This window comes from Dendrobates tinctorius, unplaced genomic scaffold (genome assembly GCF_039654945.1).
Source record: "Dendrobates tinctorius isolate UK_male_01 unplaced genomic scaffold, ASM3965494v1 ptg000028l, whole genome shotgun sequence".
NCBI classification, from domain to species: Eukaryota; Metazoa; Chordata; class Amphibia; order Anura; family Dendrobatidae; genus Dendrobates; species Dendrobates tinctorius.
The window spans coordinates 71870136-71891040 of record NW_027361696.1 but is presented as its reverse complement, the minus strand read 5'-3'; the positions used below and the strand labels follow the sequence as shown (position 1 = coordinate 71891040).

The following is a 20905-nucleotide window of genomic DNA, read 5'->3' as shown; positions in this document are numbered from 1 at the left end:
CTGAGCGTTGTCCCAGTGGAAAGTTATATGTTCCTGACCAGTGGAAGAAGAGAGTGATGTCTGAAGTTCATTGCTCTGCATTGGCTGGTCATCCAGGTATTTTTGGTACTAGAGATCTGGTGAGTCGCTCTTTTTGGTGGCCCACCTTGTCTCATGGTGTCAGGAATTTTGTGCAGTCCTGTGGGACTTGCTCCCGGTCTAAATCTTGTTCTCGCTCTAGTGGGTTATTGATGCCTTTGCCTGTCCCCAGGAGGCCATGGACCCATATTTCAATGGATTTCATCTCTGATATGCCGGTCTCTCAAAGAATGACTGTTATTTGGGTGATTTGTGATAGGTTCTCTAAGATGGTTCATCTTGTACCACTCCCTAAGTTGCCATCTTCCTCTGAGTTGGTGCCCCTGTTTTTGCAACAGGTGGTTCGCTTACACGGGATTCCTGAGAACATTGTATCTGACAGAGGAGTTCAGTTTGTGTCTAGATTTTGGAGGACTTTCTGTTCCAAGCTGGGAATTCAGTTGTCCTTCTCTGCTTTTCACCCTCAGACCAATGGGCAGACAGAGAGAACAAACCAGACCTTGGAGTCGTATTTGAGATGTTTTATTTCCGCTGATCAGGATGATTGGGTTTCATTTTTGCCCTTGGCCGAATTTGCTTTAAATAATAGAGCTAGTTCTGCCACTTTGATGTCACTTTTTTTTGTAACTTTGGGTTTCAGCCTCGATTTTCTTCAGGGCAGGTGGAGCCTTCTGCCTGCCCAGGTGTTGACAATGTGGTGGAGAGAATGCACCAGATCTGGGACCAAGTGGTGGATAAGTTATCTCTCTCCCAGGAAAAGGCCCAGCGGTTTTCCAATCGACATAGGACCATTGGTCCCCAGTTTAAGATTGGTGATATGGTGTGGTTATCATCAAAAAATATTGCTATGAAGGTGGCTTCTCCTAAGTTTAAGCCTAGATTTATTGGACCTTACAAGATTTTGGAGATTATTAATCCGGTCTCTTTCCGTTTGGCTCTTCCTGTCACATTTAAAATCCATAATGTGTTCCATAAGTCCTTGTTGAAGAGGTTTGTTGAACCAGTTGTTCCTGGGGTGGCACCTCCGGACCCTGTATTGGTTGAAGGTAACATGGAATATGAGGTAGAGAAAATACTGGATTCCCGTCTGGCTAGACGGAGACTCCAGTATTTGGTTAAGTGGAAGGGTTATGGTCAGGAGGATAATTCCTGGGTCTCTGCCTCTGATATTCATGCCAAAAGATTGGTGCGTGCCTTTCATCGGGCTCACCCTGATCGCCCTGGTGGCGTGGTTGAGGGTTCGGTGACCCCTCCTCAAGGGGGAGGTACTGTTGTGAGTTCATTTTCCCCTTCGTCACTGAGGTCTGGTTAACTCCCTATTCTGGTGAAGGAAGGTAATGAGCCTGATTATCAGGCACCTGAACCTGATGAGGATGACTGGCTGAGTGGAGTCACGGACTGGATATAAGGCTGCCGACGCCCTTCTGCCCTGCGGGTGATTTCTCTGTGGACTTCTAGGACACCAGTCTGATTCCTGCTCCTCTAAGCTAAGTTTTTCTGCTTTGCCTGTTTGCATTAGTGTTTTGTTTTTGTTTTCCTTGCTTTTCTGGATTCTGCCATTCCCTGCTGGGGTGAGCTGAATCTCCTTTTGCCTGTAGCTCTGTCTTCAGAATATTCCTGAGTACTGACATAGCTTTTTTGAAGCCTAGCGTCTTCAGGGTCTTTTTCACTGTCAGTCTGTTGGCTCTTATTTTCATTGGGTTTTTCACAGATTGCAGACAGCAGCCTTCCTGTCCTTTTCTATCTAGCTAGATTGGGCCCCGTCTTTGCTCAGTCTATCTTTCTGCCTGTGTTGGTGTTTTCATCTTGCTTCGCCGTCATTACGTGTTGGGGGCTGCCTATTGCTTTGGGGTCTGCTCTGGGGCAGTTTAGTTTTCCCCTTTCTTTCTTTAGGCCTAGCTATTTCTCCGGCTGTGATCGAGGGGTCTAGGGCATCGTAGGAACCCCCCACGGCTACTGCTAGTTGTGTTGATAGGTTCAGGGGTCTGCAATACGATAGCTGCCAACTTCTCTGGTTTTCTGGACTTAGCTAGCATTTCTGTTTTTGCCTCCTACGGTGACTCAATCATAACAGATGGCACAGAATGAGTATGCGCGACCACCGCTCTTGCATGTGCGACCACCGCTTTTGTAGACAGTGGTGGAGCAAAATGAGCAAGTGCGACCACTGCTATTGTAGATCGTGATGAAGCAGGACGAGCATGTGTGACCACCGTTCTAGTAGACAGTGATGGAGCAGAATGAGCATGTGCGACCACCACTCATGTAGACATGGTGGAGCAGAATGAGCATGTGCAACCACCGCTCTTGTAGACAGTGGTGGAGCAGCATGAACATGTGTGACCCTCGCTCTTGTAGACAGTGGTGGCGCAGAATGAGCATGTGCGACCACCGCTCTTGTAGACAGTGATGGCGCAGAATGAGCATGTATTACCACCGCTCTTGTAGACAGTGATGGAGGAAAATGAGCATGTGCGTCCACCGCTCTTGTAGACAGTGATGGTGCAGGATGAGCATGTGTGACCACCGCTCTTGTAGGCAGTGGTGAAGCAGAATGAGCATGTGCGACCACCGCTCTTGTAGACAGTGATGGTGCAGGATGAGCATGTGTGACCACCGCTCTTGTAGACAGTTATGGCGCAGGATGAGCATGTGTAACCACTGCTCTTGCAGACAGTGGTGGAGCAGAATGAGCATGTGCGACCACCGCTGTTGTAGATAGAGATGGCGCAGGATGAGCATGTGTGACCATCGCTCTTGTAGACCGTGATGGCGCAAGATGAGCATGTGTGACCACCGCTCTTGTAGACAGTGATGGCGCAGGATGAGCATGTGTGACCACCAATCTTGTAGACAGTGATGTTGCAGGATGAGCATGTGTGACCACCAATCTTGTAAACAGTGATGTTGCGGGATGAGCATGTGTGACCACCGCTCTTGTAGACAGTGATGGCGCAGAATGAGCATGTGCGACCACCGCTCTTGCAGACAGTGAATAGAGCAATAGCTGCACATAATCTCCCCCCAGGGAAAACTTGGAGATCAGATCTCCAATGATCTTGTAATTAGTTTATGGGATAACTCCTGCAAGACTCCTTAAAAGGCTAGAGCTTAAATGGGTTTTGCAGTTTAACAAAACACCTCTCCCTGGAAAAACAAACACCTCTCCCTGGAAAAACATATCTTTCCTTTTCTCACCCTCCCCAGGTCCGATGCTACCCCCAGTGTTATTATCTACAGTGCTGACGTCATGTTAACAGCACTGCAGCCACTACTATATACTTGGGCAGAGCCGCTGAGCTTACTGATTGGCTGCGGAGATGTTGACGTGATGTCAGCGCTGCAGACAAAAACAGACATGTTGGACCCGTGCAGGGTGAATAAAGCATATTTTGCTTGTGGTTTGTTTTAAAACTGGAAAATCCCTGCATCTGATTGTAGTCCGTCCCACAGCATTCAAAAAAGTGATGTCACATGTCACTATTTTGTGGGATGGGATTAACTATTTAGAGCTAGGACCTACAAACAGTGAAATATGGAGGCAATATTGCATCTTGCAGGTGCTCTCCTCCCCCAGGAAATCATTTCTCCCAAATATCGCAGAGGATCCCGAACCCGAATGTAGACCGTAGCCTATTTCTGCTATGGATTATTAGGATTTATGGATTACGCACTCAATGTGTTTATGTGGGAGAACAGCAATAGCTACTGCCACCTACTGGTCAGAATATCACGAAGTTAAGGGAAAACTATATGAATTAATGGCGAGTGAAGAAATGACAGCTCAATCTAAACAAGAAGAGAGTTGGTTTTCTAATAACCCGTCTAAAAAAAAAAGGTTAAAAAAAAAACAAACTGCTGAGTTCACGAGTAAAAGAAGATGGGAATTGGGCAATGAATGTCCGGCACCCAGTGGGGCCACAGGAAGTTAGTGTGATATTTTTTTCACACCACAACTCCCCACCTCCTCCTTCCACACCAGCTGCTTGGGGTGGGACAAGCTATTTCTGCGTTTCCCCTCGGTCACGGATCAGCGCCACAACCTGCTCTCTGATTATTATTTTTTTTTTTTAATTTAAAGGAGGTGGAAGATTACAGCTCTTCACAGACGGTGGAAACTTCGGAACCAGGAAATAGGAAATTTACAATGTAAGATGTTTGGGTTCCGATGCTTCCGTAGTAAACCATGCGGCTAGAAAGGGGTGGGATCCCCTTTTATAGCTGCTACTAAGGCTATATGGCCCCCGGTGTCATGTCTTACCTCTCCGCCAGCTCCACGTGAGCCTGTTTTCCAGCATACTCATCTGCGGTACGCGTCAGCTCCTTGGTGATAACCAGTTGCGAGATGTCTATACGATTGCAGAGAAGATCGGAGATCACGTCCTTGGCATGTTCGACAGCTCCCATGGGATCTCTACAAGTTTAAGAAAAAAAAAATAGATTAAAGAGAGAAAAAACAAAAGGTAAAATGAGTGTAAAGCCCCTCCATACACATTAGACTACGGTGGGCTGTACCCCCAAATATTGTCGGGATCAGCCGAGACTCTAATGTGTATGGGGGTGCCTTGGCCAAATGATTATTGGGGAAGATATCGATAAGAAAATTCTCTTAAGGTATGTGCAAGTGACATCTTTCATTGTGCCAGCTGACCCCCTGAGGTTTTCCTAGGCGAAACCGCTTCAGGAAAAAGACTGCAATCTTTTTACTGAGGAGACTTTGGTGCCTTTTCTGTATTGTTTAGGGAGTTTCCGAAACTTAAAAGAAATTACAAAAGAGTGAACGTGGTGCGATTTTACATGTTTTTACATTGCTGTGCATTATGTTGACTTTTTGCGGCACTTTTTCAGGAGGGTTACTGAAAAGGCGCCGTGTGCACATGCCCTTAGGATAGTTACACGCTGAGTCTTTTTGCTGAGTTTCTGAAGTGGAAGCAGAGCAAGTTTTTCAGGAGTTTTGAATTTTTTAAACATTTGGAGAGTTTTCGCTCCATAGACCCAACGAAAAAAAAAAAGAAGTTTGTATATAGCCTTAGTAAATTTCTCCCTTTTGCGTGTGAATCTAAAGCAATGGAAACATGAATACACTTCAGTACTTTTTCTTCCAAAAACGTCAAGACGTTAAAATCTAAAATATATGGCATGTGTGCACTAAGAAAAAAAAACACAAACAAAACATCCCTTTAATTGATGAAAACATATATTGAACACTTATTATCAGTGCAATAAACAGAACTTGCAATGGTCGGTGTGGTAATAAGGCATCCATGAAAAGGCTGAGCACGCAAGGCACAGTGCATTGCAAGTTTTTCTCTTTAATTAAAGGGGAAGCGTTTTGTAACAGTTCTTAGAAACCACAAAACAGAAAGTATAGCCAAAGTCTATTAGCAAAGTGGCAAAATCCCCAAGCGACAAATGCTGCAGGCTACACACATGCCAGAGGGCCATTAGAGAGCCTCCTCTATGGGCAATTCTAGAGAAGGGAAGAGTTAAGATTTACTATGTCCCTGAAAAAGACAGATAAGAGCTACAAAACACCCATTCAGACTGTAGAACAAGCTCACTGATGGATTCTCTGGTAACTCCGCCTTCAAACAGCAATGGTGCAGCACGGAGGCGATAGAAGGCAAATGGTGCAATTTTTTTTATAGAACCCAATTGCAAAAATTATTTTTAGCCTCAAATAAATGCATTTAAGTTATAAAAAAAAAAGAAGAAAAAAAAAATTAGGCTCCAAAAGCGGAAAACCCTCCACTAGGTGTACGTAGACAGTTAGGCCTCTTTCACACATCAGTTTTTTGCCGTCAGGCGCGATCCGGCTTTTTTTTGTAAAACCGGATCCGGCAAAATGCAATGCCGGATCCAGTTTTTCCCCATTGACTTGCATTAGCGCCGGATGGCATTGCGTTTCATCCTTTTTTTTCCGGATCCGGCAACTTGTCTCATTCCGGCGTCTGGAAAAAACGGCTACTGTAATGTTTTTTGTCTCCGGCGAAAAAGCCGGAAGCGCCGGATCCGGCGCTTCCAGCTTTTTGCTACAATGAAAGTCTATGGGCGCCGGATCCAGAAAAAGACGGATCCAGCCACCGGATCCGTTTTTTTAAGTCTGCGCATGCTCAGATCCAATTGGCCAGCCCCCAGGAACAGATATAACCTGCTAGACGGATCCAGCAAAAAAACGGATCCGTTTCTACAGTTCTCCAAAATTTATGCCGGATCCGTTTTTTCTAAAAATAGCCGGATCCTGCCTGACGGCAAAAAACTGATGTGTGAAAGTAGCCTTAGGAAAGCTTGCTACCTGTCGATCAGGATCCTCTGCAGACATGTGTTGATCAGATTGGCCACTAGGGGGCAGTTGTCTCGCCTTACAGTCTCTATTCCTTTGCAGTCCATCTTATCGTGGATATCTGCGCTGGAAGAAAAGTACAGACCGGCGTATCTCTTCTTGTTGATTAGCAGATATGGAAAATATACCTAGAATATAAAATAGAAATGTATTTAGAAAGATTTTCCCTGTAAAAAAAAAAAAAAAAGTTGCATTATTGAAAGAAAAACATCAATGTTCTCAGCTGCTTGTTCCAATGCATTTTATCCTCCACCTTATTACCAAGACCAGGGAGACGGCAGGCTGAACGTCACCATAGTGGATCCCTAACAGGAAGGTGCCGTTATCTCGCTGGTCAACTACCCCACCTTTACCTAAGACCAGGGAGACCCCATGCTGAACAGCACCATAGTCGATCCCTCCCAGGTGGGTGCTGTTATCTCGCTGGTCACCTACCCCACCTTATCTTAAGCCCCCTTCACACATAGCGAGATCGCTAGTGATATCGCTAAAGCGTCACCGATTTTGTAACGCAACAGCAATATCGCTAGCGATTTCGCTACATGTGACACTTACCTCCGACCCGGCTCCCCACTGGATATCGCTGATCGCGCGAGATCGTCCTGGTCCATTTCTCGTCGTCGGCTTCCTGCTGGCGCCGACGAGCGACTCCATGGACGCGGGCGGAAGACGTCACCCTCGCTGCGTGTGACAGGTAAGTGACGACCCCCGACCGCTGCTGCATCGCTGGTGAGATCTGCCTTTTTGGCAGCTCACTAGCGACCATTTAGCGATGCACCAGCGATCCTGACCGGGTCGTATCGTTGTCGGGATCGGGACCTTAAGACCAGGGAGACCCCAGGCTGAACGCCACCATAGTGGATCCCTCCCAGGGAGGTTCCGTTATCTCAATGGTCACCTACCCCACCTTATCTAAGACCAGGGAGACCCCAGGTTGAACGCCACCATAGTGGATCCCTCTCAGGGAGGTGCCGTTATCTCACTGGTCACCTATCCCCCTACTGCCAATTCTGTGCCAAGGTCTGCACTATTGTGCAAGGTCATCAAGAGGGTGAACAATACAGACAGCACATGGGCGAAAAACAGTGACGTGTGAATAAGGCCTTAGAGAAAAATCAATGACAGGGGAAAAAATAAAAGCAGGCCACAAACACACGGGTGTGATCCAGCTGAACATGGCCGATCAGTGCATTGTTAAATCAATCAGACCATCAATGTGCCGAATAAGTTTGGCTTTTGTCTTTTCGGAGGTATCTCTGGAGACCATGTGGGCCACGCCAAGAAGAGGCCTTCACCATGGAACACCACACCGGACCGACTCTTAGGATTATGGTGTAGGAGTGGCATAATGTACAGTGGCCGGACCCCTCTAGTCTTCACCTCAGCTCGGCGTTAGATAGATTGGGTGGTGGAACTGGTGGAGCTGCCATTTCTCCAAAGTGATCCGTTTTTCAACACAACTCCAGACCACATGTTGCTCATCCTACTGTGAGCAGCCTCTGTGGTCTAAACATGTTGCCATGGCTGCAGGGTCTCCAGACTTGTTTCCCATTGAGCACATCTGGGACATCATTGATCGGTGATTACGCAGGAGCTGCCAGCAGCGGATCTTGATGATTTGCCCGAGTGCATTCAGTGCAGAACCTTCCTCTGACGACCATTAATAACCCCAAATCTGAAAGTGTCGGTATTTCTGCCTGTGGTGCTCATATTCCAGAATGAACACACCAATAGGGATGATAGACAATGATGGAGCTCATCAGCAACTGTAACATGTACAAACCTTTTCAAACTCCAACTTTATGGGAGGGGTGAAATGAGTGGAGACCCACGCTGCGGCTTCTCGTCCTATCTCCATGGCTTCAGAAACTGTCTGCACTCCGAGTTTGCACATCACAGAGTCAGTGTCACCATAAATAACCTTCAGAGAGAACACGTACCGGTTATAATGGCGTCCCCCCGCGCCCCTGGAGACGGGCATTAGAGGTCAAATAAATTATGCCTACCTTGGCGTCTGCCTTGTAGCCATTGGCAAGAGTGTACTGCGACTCCACCAGTTGTTTGGTCTGCTCGATCATCTGTCTGCCAAAGCCGGTGACGCTCTACAAGAAGAAGGAGATTTCACTTTATTCTACGTCTAGAAAACTCCTAATGAACCCACTCAAGGCTGCCAGGGCAAAGTCTCCACTGCATATATATGTACTGAAAAAAAATAAAATATGCACTTAAATAAAAAATATTGGAAAAAATATATATACCGTATATTATATATTTTTTGTTTTTTTTAAGTAGTGAAAATACATATTCTTGGTTTGTGTCATCATTTTCCAGACCCGTAACTTTTTTTTTTATTTTTCAGCTGGTGGAGCTTTGCAAGGGTCCTGTCTTTTGTGTGCCAAAGTGATGTTTTTTTCTACCATTCTGGGTAACCTGCAACATTTTGATTGCTCTTATTGAAACTTTTAGGGAGTAATTAAGGTAACAAAAAAAAAACCAAAAAAAAACAAAAACACAATTTACTTTTTTTTTATTGTTTCAATATTTTTTATAGTTTACGAGTTTGGGCAATTTAGCAAGCAGCGATACCAAAAACGCATTATTTTTTTTTTCCATTTACATTTTGAGATTTATGTTTGGGGGCAAATGTGGTGGAGGGGGAGATTTAACTTATTTAACTTTTTTTTTTTGTATAATTTTTCAAATTATTTATTTTTCATTTTTTTTAACCTGTGATCTCTTGATCGCCAACGCAATATAACAGTATTGCAGTGTATTGTGAGTCTTGTGAAGCCTAGCATCTCTGGGACATGGTAAAATGGGCCACTCTCAGCATGTCAGCCCCTCCATCTAATGTGTAGTTACACCAAGAAGCCATCCCGGCACTGGCCAATATTCCTACAGAATGACTACAACACCGAGGGGGACTCTATGCCACGGTGAACTGAAGGCCAAAGGAGGCTCAATGCACTACTAAATGGGGGTCTGTAATAAAGTGGCCATTCAGGGTGTGTGAATATACTGTACATCCATCCACACAGGGATAGATAATAGAAATGAGAGATGATAGATAAGTAGATAGCTAGATAATAGATAGATATAGAACAATAGAGTGATAGACAGACAGGATGAGATGACACCCGCTTAATGACAGTCTCTGGACGTCTCTCCTAAGTCACAACTTTCCTTTGGTGTTTCCTACTAGACAGCACTGGATGAAATCTTGAGACGGCAGGAAACCACCAGCTCAGGATGAAACCGTCACTATAATTCCAGACTGATGATTTCTTGGACTGTGGGCTGTAATCTTAATACAAGTTAGTGAAAAGTGCAGAGAAAATAAAAGAAGAGGGGGACATAACATTGAAAAAAACCGTCCTCCGTGGTCAGGGTGCCTTCTAATACATCTTTAAGGCTGGATGGCTCCTTATCTATAAACTGGAAAGTTTACAATTTAGCAAGATTGGGTCAGTTCCTACTGTCATGTCAATGCGCAGGACAGATAAGCTCTGGCCTCAGCATAACCCCCTGAAAGGCGCAAAATGTGGAAAGACCTCTGCTGCAACCTCTCCCTCCCTTTCACCCCCTCCCGGAAGGATATTTGTTCAATGTCTGGTTTTGCTTTCCATGTTTTGTAACGCTGGACGCCTTCCATCCACATCCGCGCTCGGGGAGCCCAGCAATATGGTAGCAGTGTCGCTCAAAGGATTCTTTTGGACATAACAGTCTCACCCAAAAGTGCCCATCTCCTAAACACAGTGATTATACTACACCGTGCAATACGATGACACCAGAGAGAGGGTAAAAGCAGCCAATAAAGTAGAGAGAAGCATCAGAAAACCTCTGTCAGCAGGATTATGCTATTTATTCTGAAGTAGGTGCAGAGACTATGATTCCAGGGACGTATCACATGCTCTGCAGTTTGCTGTAGTTTTAATACAATCAGTGTTTTATCAGCAGGAGATTATCACAGCAGGACTAGGTCTCACATGCACAACAGTGGAGCTAATCTGTGTAACCCCGCCCCCTCCCACTGATTCGTAGCTTGCTGACAGTGTACACTGGAAGCTACCAATCAGGAATATGGGCGGGGCTACACAGCTCAGAATTCTGACTAGTGATAAATCTACAGCAGAGATAACAGGAATTATATCAAAACACCCTGATTCCAGCTAGGCTTATTTTCTCATACACCATGCTGCTCTCGCAGAAGTTTTTTCGTAAAAGAGAACGCCTCTGTTTGGAATTACAATGACAGATCAGGAGTGTTCCAGATATGAAAAAGACAAAAAGGATGCTGCACTTTGGCAATAAACATACTCTTTTTGTTCTTGTTTACAAAAAAGTTACCCAACTGAATAATTTGGTAACACAAGGAGAACTGAATAAAAATATTTTTATTGAAAATTCATTTAAAAACAAAATATAAAAAAGGAGTCCTGAAAATACAAAAATAAGAGACATATTGCCATACAACACCCCCAATGCACAAGCTATTAAATGAACAGTGGCCCAATAAACAGTCAATAATATAACCGCAAACTACACATTTAGTAATTAATGGACACCAACATATAATAAAGTACACAAAAGAGTCAACACTTTAAATATAAAGGTTATATAGAAATATTCCAAAGAAAATATAAAGTGCTATGTGCTCAAAATGTAAACAATCTATAAAGGATAGACATAACCAACTTGCCCTACTAAAGTGCTGTGCTACTATTAAGGACAATGTATCCAGAATGTGATAATATAAAGCGGTTAATATTAGAATAAATAATGGACAAATCAATACCTAGTAGTGCACGTGGAATTCCTGGCGTCCCTGCTACCATGACGCGCGTTTCGCAATCCACATTGTGGATACATTGACTTTAATAGTAGCACAGCACTTTAGTTGGGCAAGTTGGTTATGTCCATCCTTTATAGATTGTTTACATTTTGAGCACATAGTGTTGAGGAGAGCCTTAAGTTCAAATAATTAACCTCAAGTGTATTATTTCACCTTACATGAGCTTTTTCAGATCAAAGTGTGACACTAAAGATGGCTGCCATCTCCTGCTTGCCTCATGCCAAGTGCTATTGGAACTGGAATTTCCAGTTCAGCCAAACCACTTTGTGCTCCAAGGATCCACCCACGACGATGCCCACTGTGATGACCTCATGGACCAACCCAGACTGATGACCCTGGACTAGCTCACTGCCCAACCCACTAACCAATGGAATACATCCGTACACTCCCATTTTAGCGTTAACCGAGCCCCCTCACAAGGGACATAAAAACCTGTTTGAATCAATAAAGCTCTCTCTCTTCTCTTGCTCTCGTTTGGAGCTATGCCATACATTGATCAAGAGAGGTTACATCCAATTGCGTGGTGTGATTTCTTTTAGTGCGCACTGATCAATACCCATTGGGCCAGGAGCAGCCAACTATTGAACATTACTTATTGTTCAACCTAACAATAGCACTTTATATTTTCTTTGGAATATTTCTATATAACCTTCATATTTAAAGTGTTGACTCTTTTGTATACTTTATTATATGTTGGTGTCCATTAATTATTAAATGTGTAGTCTGCGGTTATATTATTGACTGTTTATTGGGCGACTGTTCATTTAATAGCTTGTGCATTGGGGGTGGTCTATGGCAATATGTCTCTGATTTTGTATTTTCAGGACTCCTTTTTCATATTTTGTATTTAAATGAATTTTCAATAAAAATATTTTTAGTCAGTTCTCCTTGTGTTACCAAATTAATCAATTGGGCAACTTTTTTGTGAATAATATTTGGGATTTTTTTCTGTGACTTTTTGTTCCTGGTGGGGGTCCCAGACCCTTACAGATCACATTAACAAACCTAGTTGTTTATAGTGAGAAAAGCTTGGCCGAGGGCTTCGGCGTTAGAATCTATGCACAGGAAATAAAAAGGATTGGTGTTGAAATTCAACAAGCCTGATCCTTCTCTCCACCAGAAATCATCCATACACATTAGATGGTCGGCTTTTATGCGGAGTCCCTTAACCTCCGGGCTACTTTGCTGCCCCTACACTTTGTGCTTTCTTCCCTATGATTACCACTTGCCACCTATACGTCACCTTTTTTTTTTTTTTTTTTTACTTATACCATTTTAACAGGTATAATTTGCATAATTGACGGGGATTTGCAAATTTACAGGAGTGAATAAAACTATTCACAGAGGGACAAAAAAAAAAAAGGACAGAGCTGGTGAACTGGGGAACGGAGGGAGTTCCCAGAAATATGGAGACACGGTCACTGCCTGTTACACTGCAGACAACGAACAGGTGGAAGGCAAGCACGGCGAGGAGAACGTTAAAGGGGTTCTACAGGGTAGGCTTAAAAAAAAAAAAACATTCATTCATTTTGCCGAGCATACATTTCTTCAAATATTTACTTTGATGCAAATTTTTACCTCTCTGTGTGGATGCCTGATATGTGTAGATTTTTGTAGTTTTTCTTTGTAATAAGTACGTAATAAATGGTATTTTGTATGAACAAAATGTTGTGGCTTTTATATTTTTATTGCAGAAATTTTATACTTTTTTTTTTTCTTACTCAAGTTGTCCTGCAAAGATCATAGAAGATCTCTCGTGAAAAAAAACAATGAAATAAAATAAATAAAAATAATTTTTTTGCTAATTTTTCCATTACAACTGGGAAGACAGCTCTGTCCCGCGATGTGTGTTACTAGGAATCAGCAGCTCGGCCATGTCAGCAGAGTCGTGGCAATCAAGTCCTACAGAACGATCGGCCATGCTGATGCTTCTCGACACTACACACAGCTCACTGATTGCTATGTAACTGACAAAAGAAGACAGAGGCGGTGATAAACCGCTTCTGTCTTCCAGCCAGAGTCCTGGCTGTGTCTGACAGTCGGGAACAGGACCGGTTCCTGCATAATCTCGTTCTTTCCTGCTCTATACAGATTTTAGTCCCCGATGTACCTGTGAAATCTCGAGACAGGGTAGTTTTCCAACTTGCGCGCCAGTGAATCCATAGACAGAGTTCGCGCTTACTTTCAGCGCCAGCTGACGACCATCCAGCACCTTTTGTTTAAAGGGATCGGTCTCTTTCTTAAGTTCTGTTTTTGCCCTGCAGTAAAAAAAATAAAAAATAAAAAGAGGAATTGATGAAAATAATGAATGACACATTCACACATATATTTGTGTCATTAATGAGACAGATATAAGAACACTCACCGCTTCCGGGCTGATAAGAGGTTTTCCAAAATCTCAGGCAGCAATCCTTTCCTTACATTGGTCTTGACAAAGCAATCTCCTGTCGGGGTCTTTATAAAATCTTCAGGATTTAGTCTAAAAAAAAGAATAAATAAGCCATGAAATGTAATAATAAGAGCTCAGTATGCTCTGTCATATTCCCACTACCAATGAGATGAAGGCTGTGACACCGGCAGCAGAGGATGAACGTGCAGATGTTGTAGGGGGCAGTGACCAGGCTTTCAACTACGACTATGCATATTGGTGACTATGACACCCGCAGGATGATCGTGCAGATCTTGCAGGGTGGCATTGACCAGGCTTACAACTATGCATTTTAGTGGCTATGACGCCCGCAGCAGTGGATGAGACTGAAGAACTTGACACCCCAAGAAGAAGCTTTAATGCAAAAAAGAGTAGGGGTAGGGGAGGTATCTGTACCTCATTTATTTCTGGACTCCATTGCCCTACTCACTCAGGTGATGTACCTAGTTGTAGATGTCATTATTTACATGTTTGCCCTATGCTATATGTAATGTAATCATAGGCAGAAGTTATTTGCCATGTTTAATACATAGGACTGTTAAGTCCTGTCTCTACATATTTAAGTTTACATTGCACCCAGCACTTTATATACAGGTTTGGGCAACTATACAGTTACATACAGAGTTCATACTATCATTTACACCTGTTTTGCTAGGTTCCACTTTGGGACTTTGTGGGCGCCACAAGTAGTCAGCCTCTCTGCACCTCCTCCTTAGGAGGTTTTCGTTCCCCACCCTGTCATTTTATCTGTTACCTTTTAGTTGTTTATTTTGATTTTAATAATTTTGTTAATAAAAAGAATTGCATCTTTTACCTAAGCTAGAATCCCTTTTCTTCTGTTGACAGCACATAAAAATAGGGATTTTTGTGTACTCACCGTAAAATCCTTTTCTCCGAGCCAACCACTGAGGGACACAGAGAACGTGGGTGTTATGCTGCTGGCCACTAGGAGGACACTAAGTAAACCAGAAAAAAAGTTAGCTCCTCCCCTGCAGTATACACCCTCTCGCTGGCTGAGATTCTCCAGTTCGGTGAAAAAAGCAGTAGGAGCATAAACAGTTAACAATAACCATAACAATATCAACGCCTAAGAATGCTACAGTGAGCCAATAGGCTAAAAAGGGTGGGTGCTGTGTCCCCCAATGATTGGCTCGGGGAGAAAACGATTTTACGGTGAGTACACAAAAATCCCTATTTCTCCTACGCCTCATTGGGGTACACAGAGACCGTGGGACAGTCCCTGGGTGGGGAGCATACATATGCTAATACCCCATGTACCACTGAGTGAACACCGTGGTACTGCCGACTGCAGGCAGCGTCTGCCGAGAGCTGCATCCGCAGAAGCCTGAGAATGAATTAGGCAATGTTTGTAAAGGTACGCAAGCTGGACCAAGTCGCAGCCTTGCGGAGAGGCCTGAGAATGAATGTGGTAACTTTTTGTAAACGTATGCAGACTGGACGAAGTCGCAGCCTTGCAGACCTGTTCTGCCGAGGCCTGGTGCCAAAAGATCGAAGAGGCGCTCACTGACCGGGTAGAGCGCTCCTTAATACCCGCTGGGACAGGCGCGTTCCTGACATGGTAGGATACCTGAAACACCAAGCGAATCAACCTGACTAGACCCTTCCTATGGCCGTCTGGAAGTATAAACAGGGCATCTGACTTGTGGAAAGGAGCCAACCGCGAGATGTACCGTCTCAGCGCCCTAACCACATCCAGGGTGTGGAGCGCCTTCTCAATGCGATGGACTGGCGCCGGAACAAAGGGAAGGCAAAACAATTTCCGTTGAGATGGCAAGAGGAGAGGACCTTGTCCAGGAAGGACGGGAACGTCCTGAGAACTACCTTTTCCTGATGAAAATTCAGAAACGGAGAACAGCAGGAAAGGGCTGCCAATTCCGAAACTCGTCTGATTGACGTAGTTGCCACTAGAGAGACCACCTTCCAAGAGAGGACGATCAGTGACACGTCCTGCAGCAGTTCGAAAAGGAACCTCCTGAAAGGCCCCGAGTACAGAGTTAAGGCTCCATGAGTAAAATGGTCTTCTATAAGGAGATGCCACATGGGAAACTCCCTGAATGAACGTCTTGAGCTGAAGCTTGGTGGCAATTTGTGTTGGAAAGGCACTGACAAGGCCGAAATTTTGCCATTGAGCAAGCTAAGCGCAAGGCCTGATATTAATCCGGATTGAAGGAATTCCAATATGGCCAGAAAGGAAAATACCGAAGGTGATCGACCATGAACCTTGCACCACAAAAAAGGAAGGTTGTCTAGGTGCGGTGATAGATGCGCATGGACACTGGCTTCCTGGTACTAATCATGGTGGAAATAACGCCGTGAGGGAAACCAGCCTGAGCCTGAACTAAAAACCAGGATTCAACGGCCACGCCGTCAAAGACAGGATCCCGGAGATCTGGAGGTAAATAGGGCCCTGCGAGAGTAGATCCATATGATATGAAAGTCGCCAGGAGACGTCGGCGACTAGTTGTATTAGCTCTGCATACCATGCTCAGCGCGGCCAGTCTGGCGCGACTAGGATCACTGGCACTACCTCCGCTCTGATCCTCTTGATGACCCTCGGAAACAAGGGAAGGGGGGGGGGGGGGGGAGAGATGTACAGGAGCCGGAACCAGAGCTATGGCGGAACTAGAGCATCCGCTCTGATGGCGCAAGGATCGCGCGATCGGAGAATGAACCGAGGAACCTTGTTGTTTAGTCTTGAGGCCATGCGATCCACATCCAGAGTCCTCCAACGATGAAAAATCTGCTGAAAGAGTTCCGGATGAAGAGACCACCTCCCCGAGGCAATGCCTTAGTGACCGAGAAAATCTATCTTCTAATTTTCCAAGCCCGGGATGTGGCTTGCTGAGATGGGGGAATGGTTGGTCTCGGCCCTATGGAAGATGAAACTCACTTCGTGCATGACCATCCTGCCCCGAAAACCTCCCTGATGGTTGATATACGCTACAGCCGTGGCGTTGTCGGATTGAGGTCTGATGGGGAGACCTGCGAAGAGATGGTGGAAACTCCTTAAAGCTAATCTGATTGTTCTTATCTCCCAAAGTTAATGGGGAGACGTGACTCTCAGGTTGACCAATGACCTTGTGCCGTGAGGTGACGAGGGACCGCACCCCAACAGAGAAGACTTGCGTCGGAGGTTACAACCAACCATCTTACTGTGGGTAAAGACCTCCCTTGATTCAGGGAGGACCTCGGTGTCTACTCCCTGAGGGCTTGCCTGTCCCGCAGGGATGGAGGAATTCGGAGGAATTCGGAGGCATTAACTCTCTACACTCCATCCACATTGGCCCCTCGCTTCTTTCCTCTCCTATGTATAGCACTCATGCTCTTTTCACGTTGTTAAACTGCACAGATCCAGTCAGTCCCACCATTCAACATCAGAGACGCTCTCACAAATCACTTAACCATCTGGTCACTCTTTCTATCCTCCTTCTCCTAGTCGCAGGAGACATTGCTCCCAACCCTGGTCCCCCATGTTATAGAAAGTCAAACCTCCCGACTGCTACACTCAGAAACCCCTCTAATCTTATTAATATTCCCTGCATGCCATCTGTCTCTCTTAATTGTGCACTTTGGAATTCCCGCTCAGTGTGTAACAAACTCTCCTTCATTCATGACTTTTTCCTTTCTAATTCTCTTAACCTCCTGGCTCTTACTGAAACCTGGATCCAGCAGTCAGACACTACCGCTGCTGCTGCTCTTTCATACGGGGGGCTTCACTTCTCTCATACCCCAAGATCAGACAATAGAGCTGGTGGAGGCGTTGGTCTGCTCCTATCACCAAAATGTACCTTTCAGGTTATCCCTCAAGTACCCTCACTTGTCTTCCCTTCTTTTGAGGTCCATGCCGTCAGACTCTACACCCCCTTCTCCATGCGAGTGGCGGTGGTGTATCGTCCTCCCGGCCCCTCCCATCAGTTCCTGGATCATTTTGCCACTTGGCTTCCACATTTTCTCTCCTGTGACATCCCTACCCTCATCATGGGTGATTTCAACATCCCCATTGCTCTTCCCCTCTCCCCATCTGCTACTCACCTTTTATCTCTAACCTCCTCATTTGGCCTTTCGCAGCTTACTAATTCTCCAACGCATGAAGACGGAAACTCCCTCGATTTGGTCTTCTCTCGGCTTTGTGCAGTGGATGATTTTGCAAACTCCCCTCTCCCGCTCTCTGACCACAATCTTCTTTCATTCTCTATCAAGAACTGCCAGGCTGCTCAGGTCACCCCCACTGTCCATACTTATAGAAACATACAGGCCATTAACACCCAGAAACTTATGAAGAACTTGCAGTCTTCATTGGCCCCTATCTCCTCCCTCTCATGTCCTGATTCTGCATTGAAGCATTACAATGAAACACTTCAAAGTGCCCTGGATGAATTTGCACCCCCTATAAATAGAACACCACAACGCAGACGGCGACAACCCTGGCACACGGTGCAAACACGTTTCCTGCAGCGGTGCTCCAGGTGCGCCGAACGTCTGTGGAGAAAATCCAATCTACCCGAAGATTTCATCCATTTTAAGTTTATGCTTAGAACATACAACACTGCCCTTCACCTCTCCAAACAAACCTATTTCAACACCCTCATCACCTCACTGTCCAATAACCCGAAAGGTCTCTTTGACACTTTTCATTCTCTACTCAATCCAAGAGTACAGGCCCCAACCACGGAGCTCCGAGCTGATGATCTGGCCAATTACTTCAAAGAAAAAATTGACCAGATCCGACAGGAAATTATCTCCCAATCACCTCATACCATGCACCGTCCTCCCTCCCCCACTGCATCTAACTCACTCTCTGATTTTGAACCAGTCACAGAAGAAGAAGTAAGCAGGCTCCTTGCATCTTCTCACCCAACTACTTGCACCAGTGACCCATTTCCGTCACAGCTCCTTCAGTCCCTTTCCCCTGCTGTCACCCCTCACCTAACTAAAATATTTAACCTCTCTCTCTCTTCTGGTATTTTTCCCTTCTCATTTAAGCATGCCATCATACATCCACTACTTAAAAAACCATCCCTCGACCAAAACTGTGCCGCTAACTATAGACCTGTCTCTAATCTTCCCTTCATCTCTAAACTCCTGGAACGCCTGGTCCACTCCCGTCTTATCCGCTATCTCTCAGAAAACTCTCTTCTCGACCCTCTCCAATCCGGTTTCCGCTCTTTACACTCCACTGAAACTGCCCTCACTAAAGTCTCTAATGATCTGCTAACAGCTAAATCAAATGGTCATTACTCCATGCTAATTCTCTTGGATCTCTCTGCAGCATTCGACACTGTGGATCATCAGCTCCTCCTCACTATGCTCCGTTCCATTGGCCTCAAGGATACCGTTCTCTCCTGGTTCTCCTCCTATCTCTCCGACCGCTCCTTTACTGTATCTTTTGCCGGTTCCTCCTCCTCTCATCTTCCCCTTACTGTTGGGGTCCCCCAAGGATCGGTTCTAGGTCCCCTCCTCTTCTCCTTGTACACTGCCCCTATTGGTCAAACAATCAGTAGATTTGGTTTCCAGTACCATCTCTATGCTGATGACACCCAATTATACGCTCCTTCTCCTGACATCACGCCAGCCTTTCTAGAAAACACCGGCGATTGTCTAAACGCTGTGTCTAATATCATGTCCTCACTATATCTGAAACTGAACCTGTCAAAGACTGAACTCCTGGTGTTTCCTCCCTCTACTAATGTACCTATACCCGACATTGCCATTTCTGTGTGTGGTTCCACTATTACTCCCCAGCAACAGGCCCGCTGTCTTGGGGTCATATTTGAATCCGAGCTTTCCTTTGCCCCCCACATTCGATCACTGGCTCGCTCTTGTCATCTGCACCTCAAAAACATTTCTAGAATTCGACCTTTTCTTACCTTTGACTCTGCAAAAACTCTTACTGTTTCTCTTATTCATTCTCGTCTCGACTATTGTAACTCTCTTCTAATCGGTCTCCCTCTTACCAAACTCTCCCCCCTCCAATCTGTCTTGAATGCTGCAGCCAGGATCATATTCCTCACCAATCGTTACACTGATGCCTCTACCTTGTGCCAGTCATTACACTGGCTACCCATCCACTCCAGAATTCAGTATAAACTTATTACCCTCACTCACAAAGCCCTCCATGGCTCAGCACCACCCTACATCTCCTCCCTTGTTTCAGTATACCACCCTACCCGCGCCCTCCGTTCTGCTGATGACCTGAGATTAGCATCCTCAATAGTCAGAACCTCCCACTCCCGTCTCCAAGACTTTACACGTGCCGCACCAATTCTTTGGAATGCACTTCCCAGGTCAATACGATTAGTCCCCAATCCCCACAATTTTAAGCGTGTCCTGAAAACGCATTTATTCAGACTGGCCTACCACCCCAACACATTAACCTAATCTATCCCTGTGTGGCAGAGCCAAAAGTTTTACCATAACCAGGTTCCCCGCATCATGTTCCCACATGCTTTATGCCTCCATTAGCCCTCTGTGTCTGTACTGTTACACACTTAACATTATGACTGGTCCATACAATCAGGGTAACTGTTACCACCCACCTTTCGTGTCTCCCTCTTTCCTCATAGACTGTAAGCTTGCGAGCAGGGCCCTCTTTCCTCTTGGTATGTGTTATAATCTACTGTATGTGATTATTGTTATGCTGTAATGTCTATTGTCTGTACAAATCCCCTCTGAACTGTAAAGTGCTGCGGAATATGTCGGCGCTATAAAAATAAAATTTATTATTATTATTATTATTATTATTAATTCGACGGTCCAGGGAGAACGGGTTCTCGTCCCAAGCTAAAGCATGCTGTAAGGGACGGAGGTGGAACTGTGCAAATGGAACTGCTTCCATCGCTGTCACCATCCTTCCGAGATCTCTCATGCTGAAAACGAATGGAGAGAGAAACTGGTCGAGAAAGAGGCCGCTCTGCTTGTTGTAAAGCCCCCGTTACACACTGCGATATCGCTAGCAATACTGCTGTAAAGTCACCGATTTTGTGACATTGCAGCGATATTGCTAGCGATATCGCTGCATGTGATACTTACCTCCGACCGGCTCCCCCGCTGGTTATCGCTGATCGCACGAGAAGCTCCTGGACCATTCCTGCGGCGCTTCCTGCTGTGACGACGAGCGACGCGTGGAGCCGGGCGGTAGGACGCAGGATCGCCGCGTCTGACAGGTAAGTAGCGATCCCCGTCC

At 45.3% G+C, this 20905-nt stretch overlaps 1 protein-coding gene across 1 annotated transcript in view; it reads right to left on the bottom strand.

Moving 5' to 3' along the window:
* The window catches only part of POLD1 (DNA polymerase delta 1, catalytic subunit), a 141103-nt gene that overhangs the window by 55851 nt on the left and 64347 nt on the right, over positions 1 to 20905 (bottom strand). Inside the window, exons 16-21 of the mRNA XM_073570976.1 lie at positions 13639 to 13752; positions 13384 to 13531; positions 8428 to 8523; positions 8205 to 8342; positions 6374 to 6549; positions 4340 to 4492 (exon numbers count right to left, since the gene is read on the bottom strand). Coding sequence (XP_073427077.1) covers positions 4340 to 4492; positions 6374 to 6549; positions 8205 to 8342; positions 8428 to 8523; positions 13384 to 13531; positions 13639 to 13752 — 825 coding nt within the window. The remainder of the gene's footprint in view (positions 1 to 4339; positions 4493 to 6373; positions 6550 to 8204; positions 8343 to 8427; positions 8524 to 13383; positions 13532 to 13638; positions 13753 to 20905) is intronic.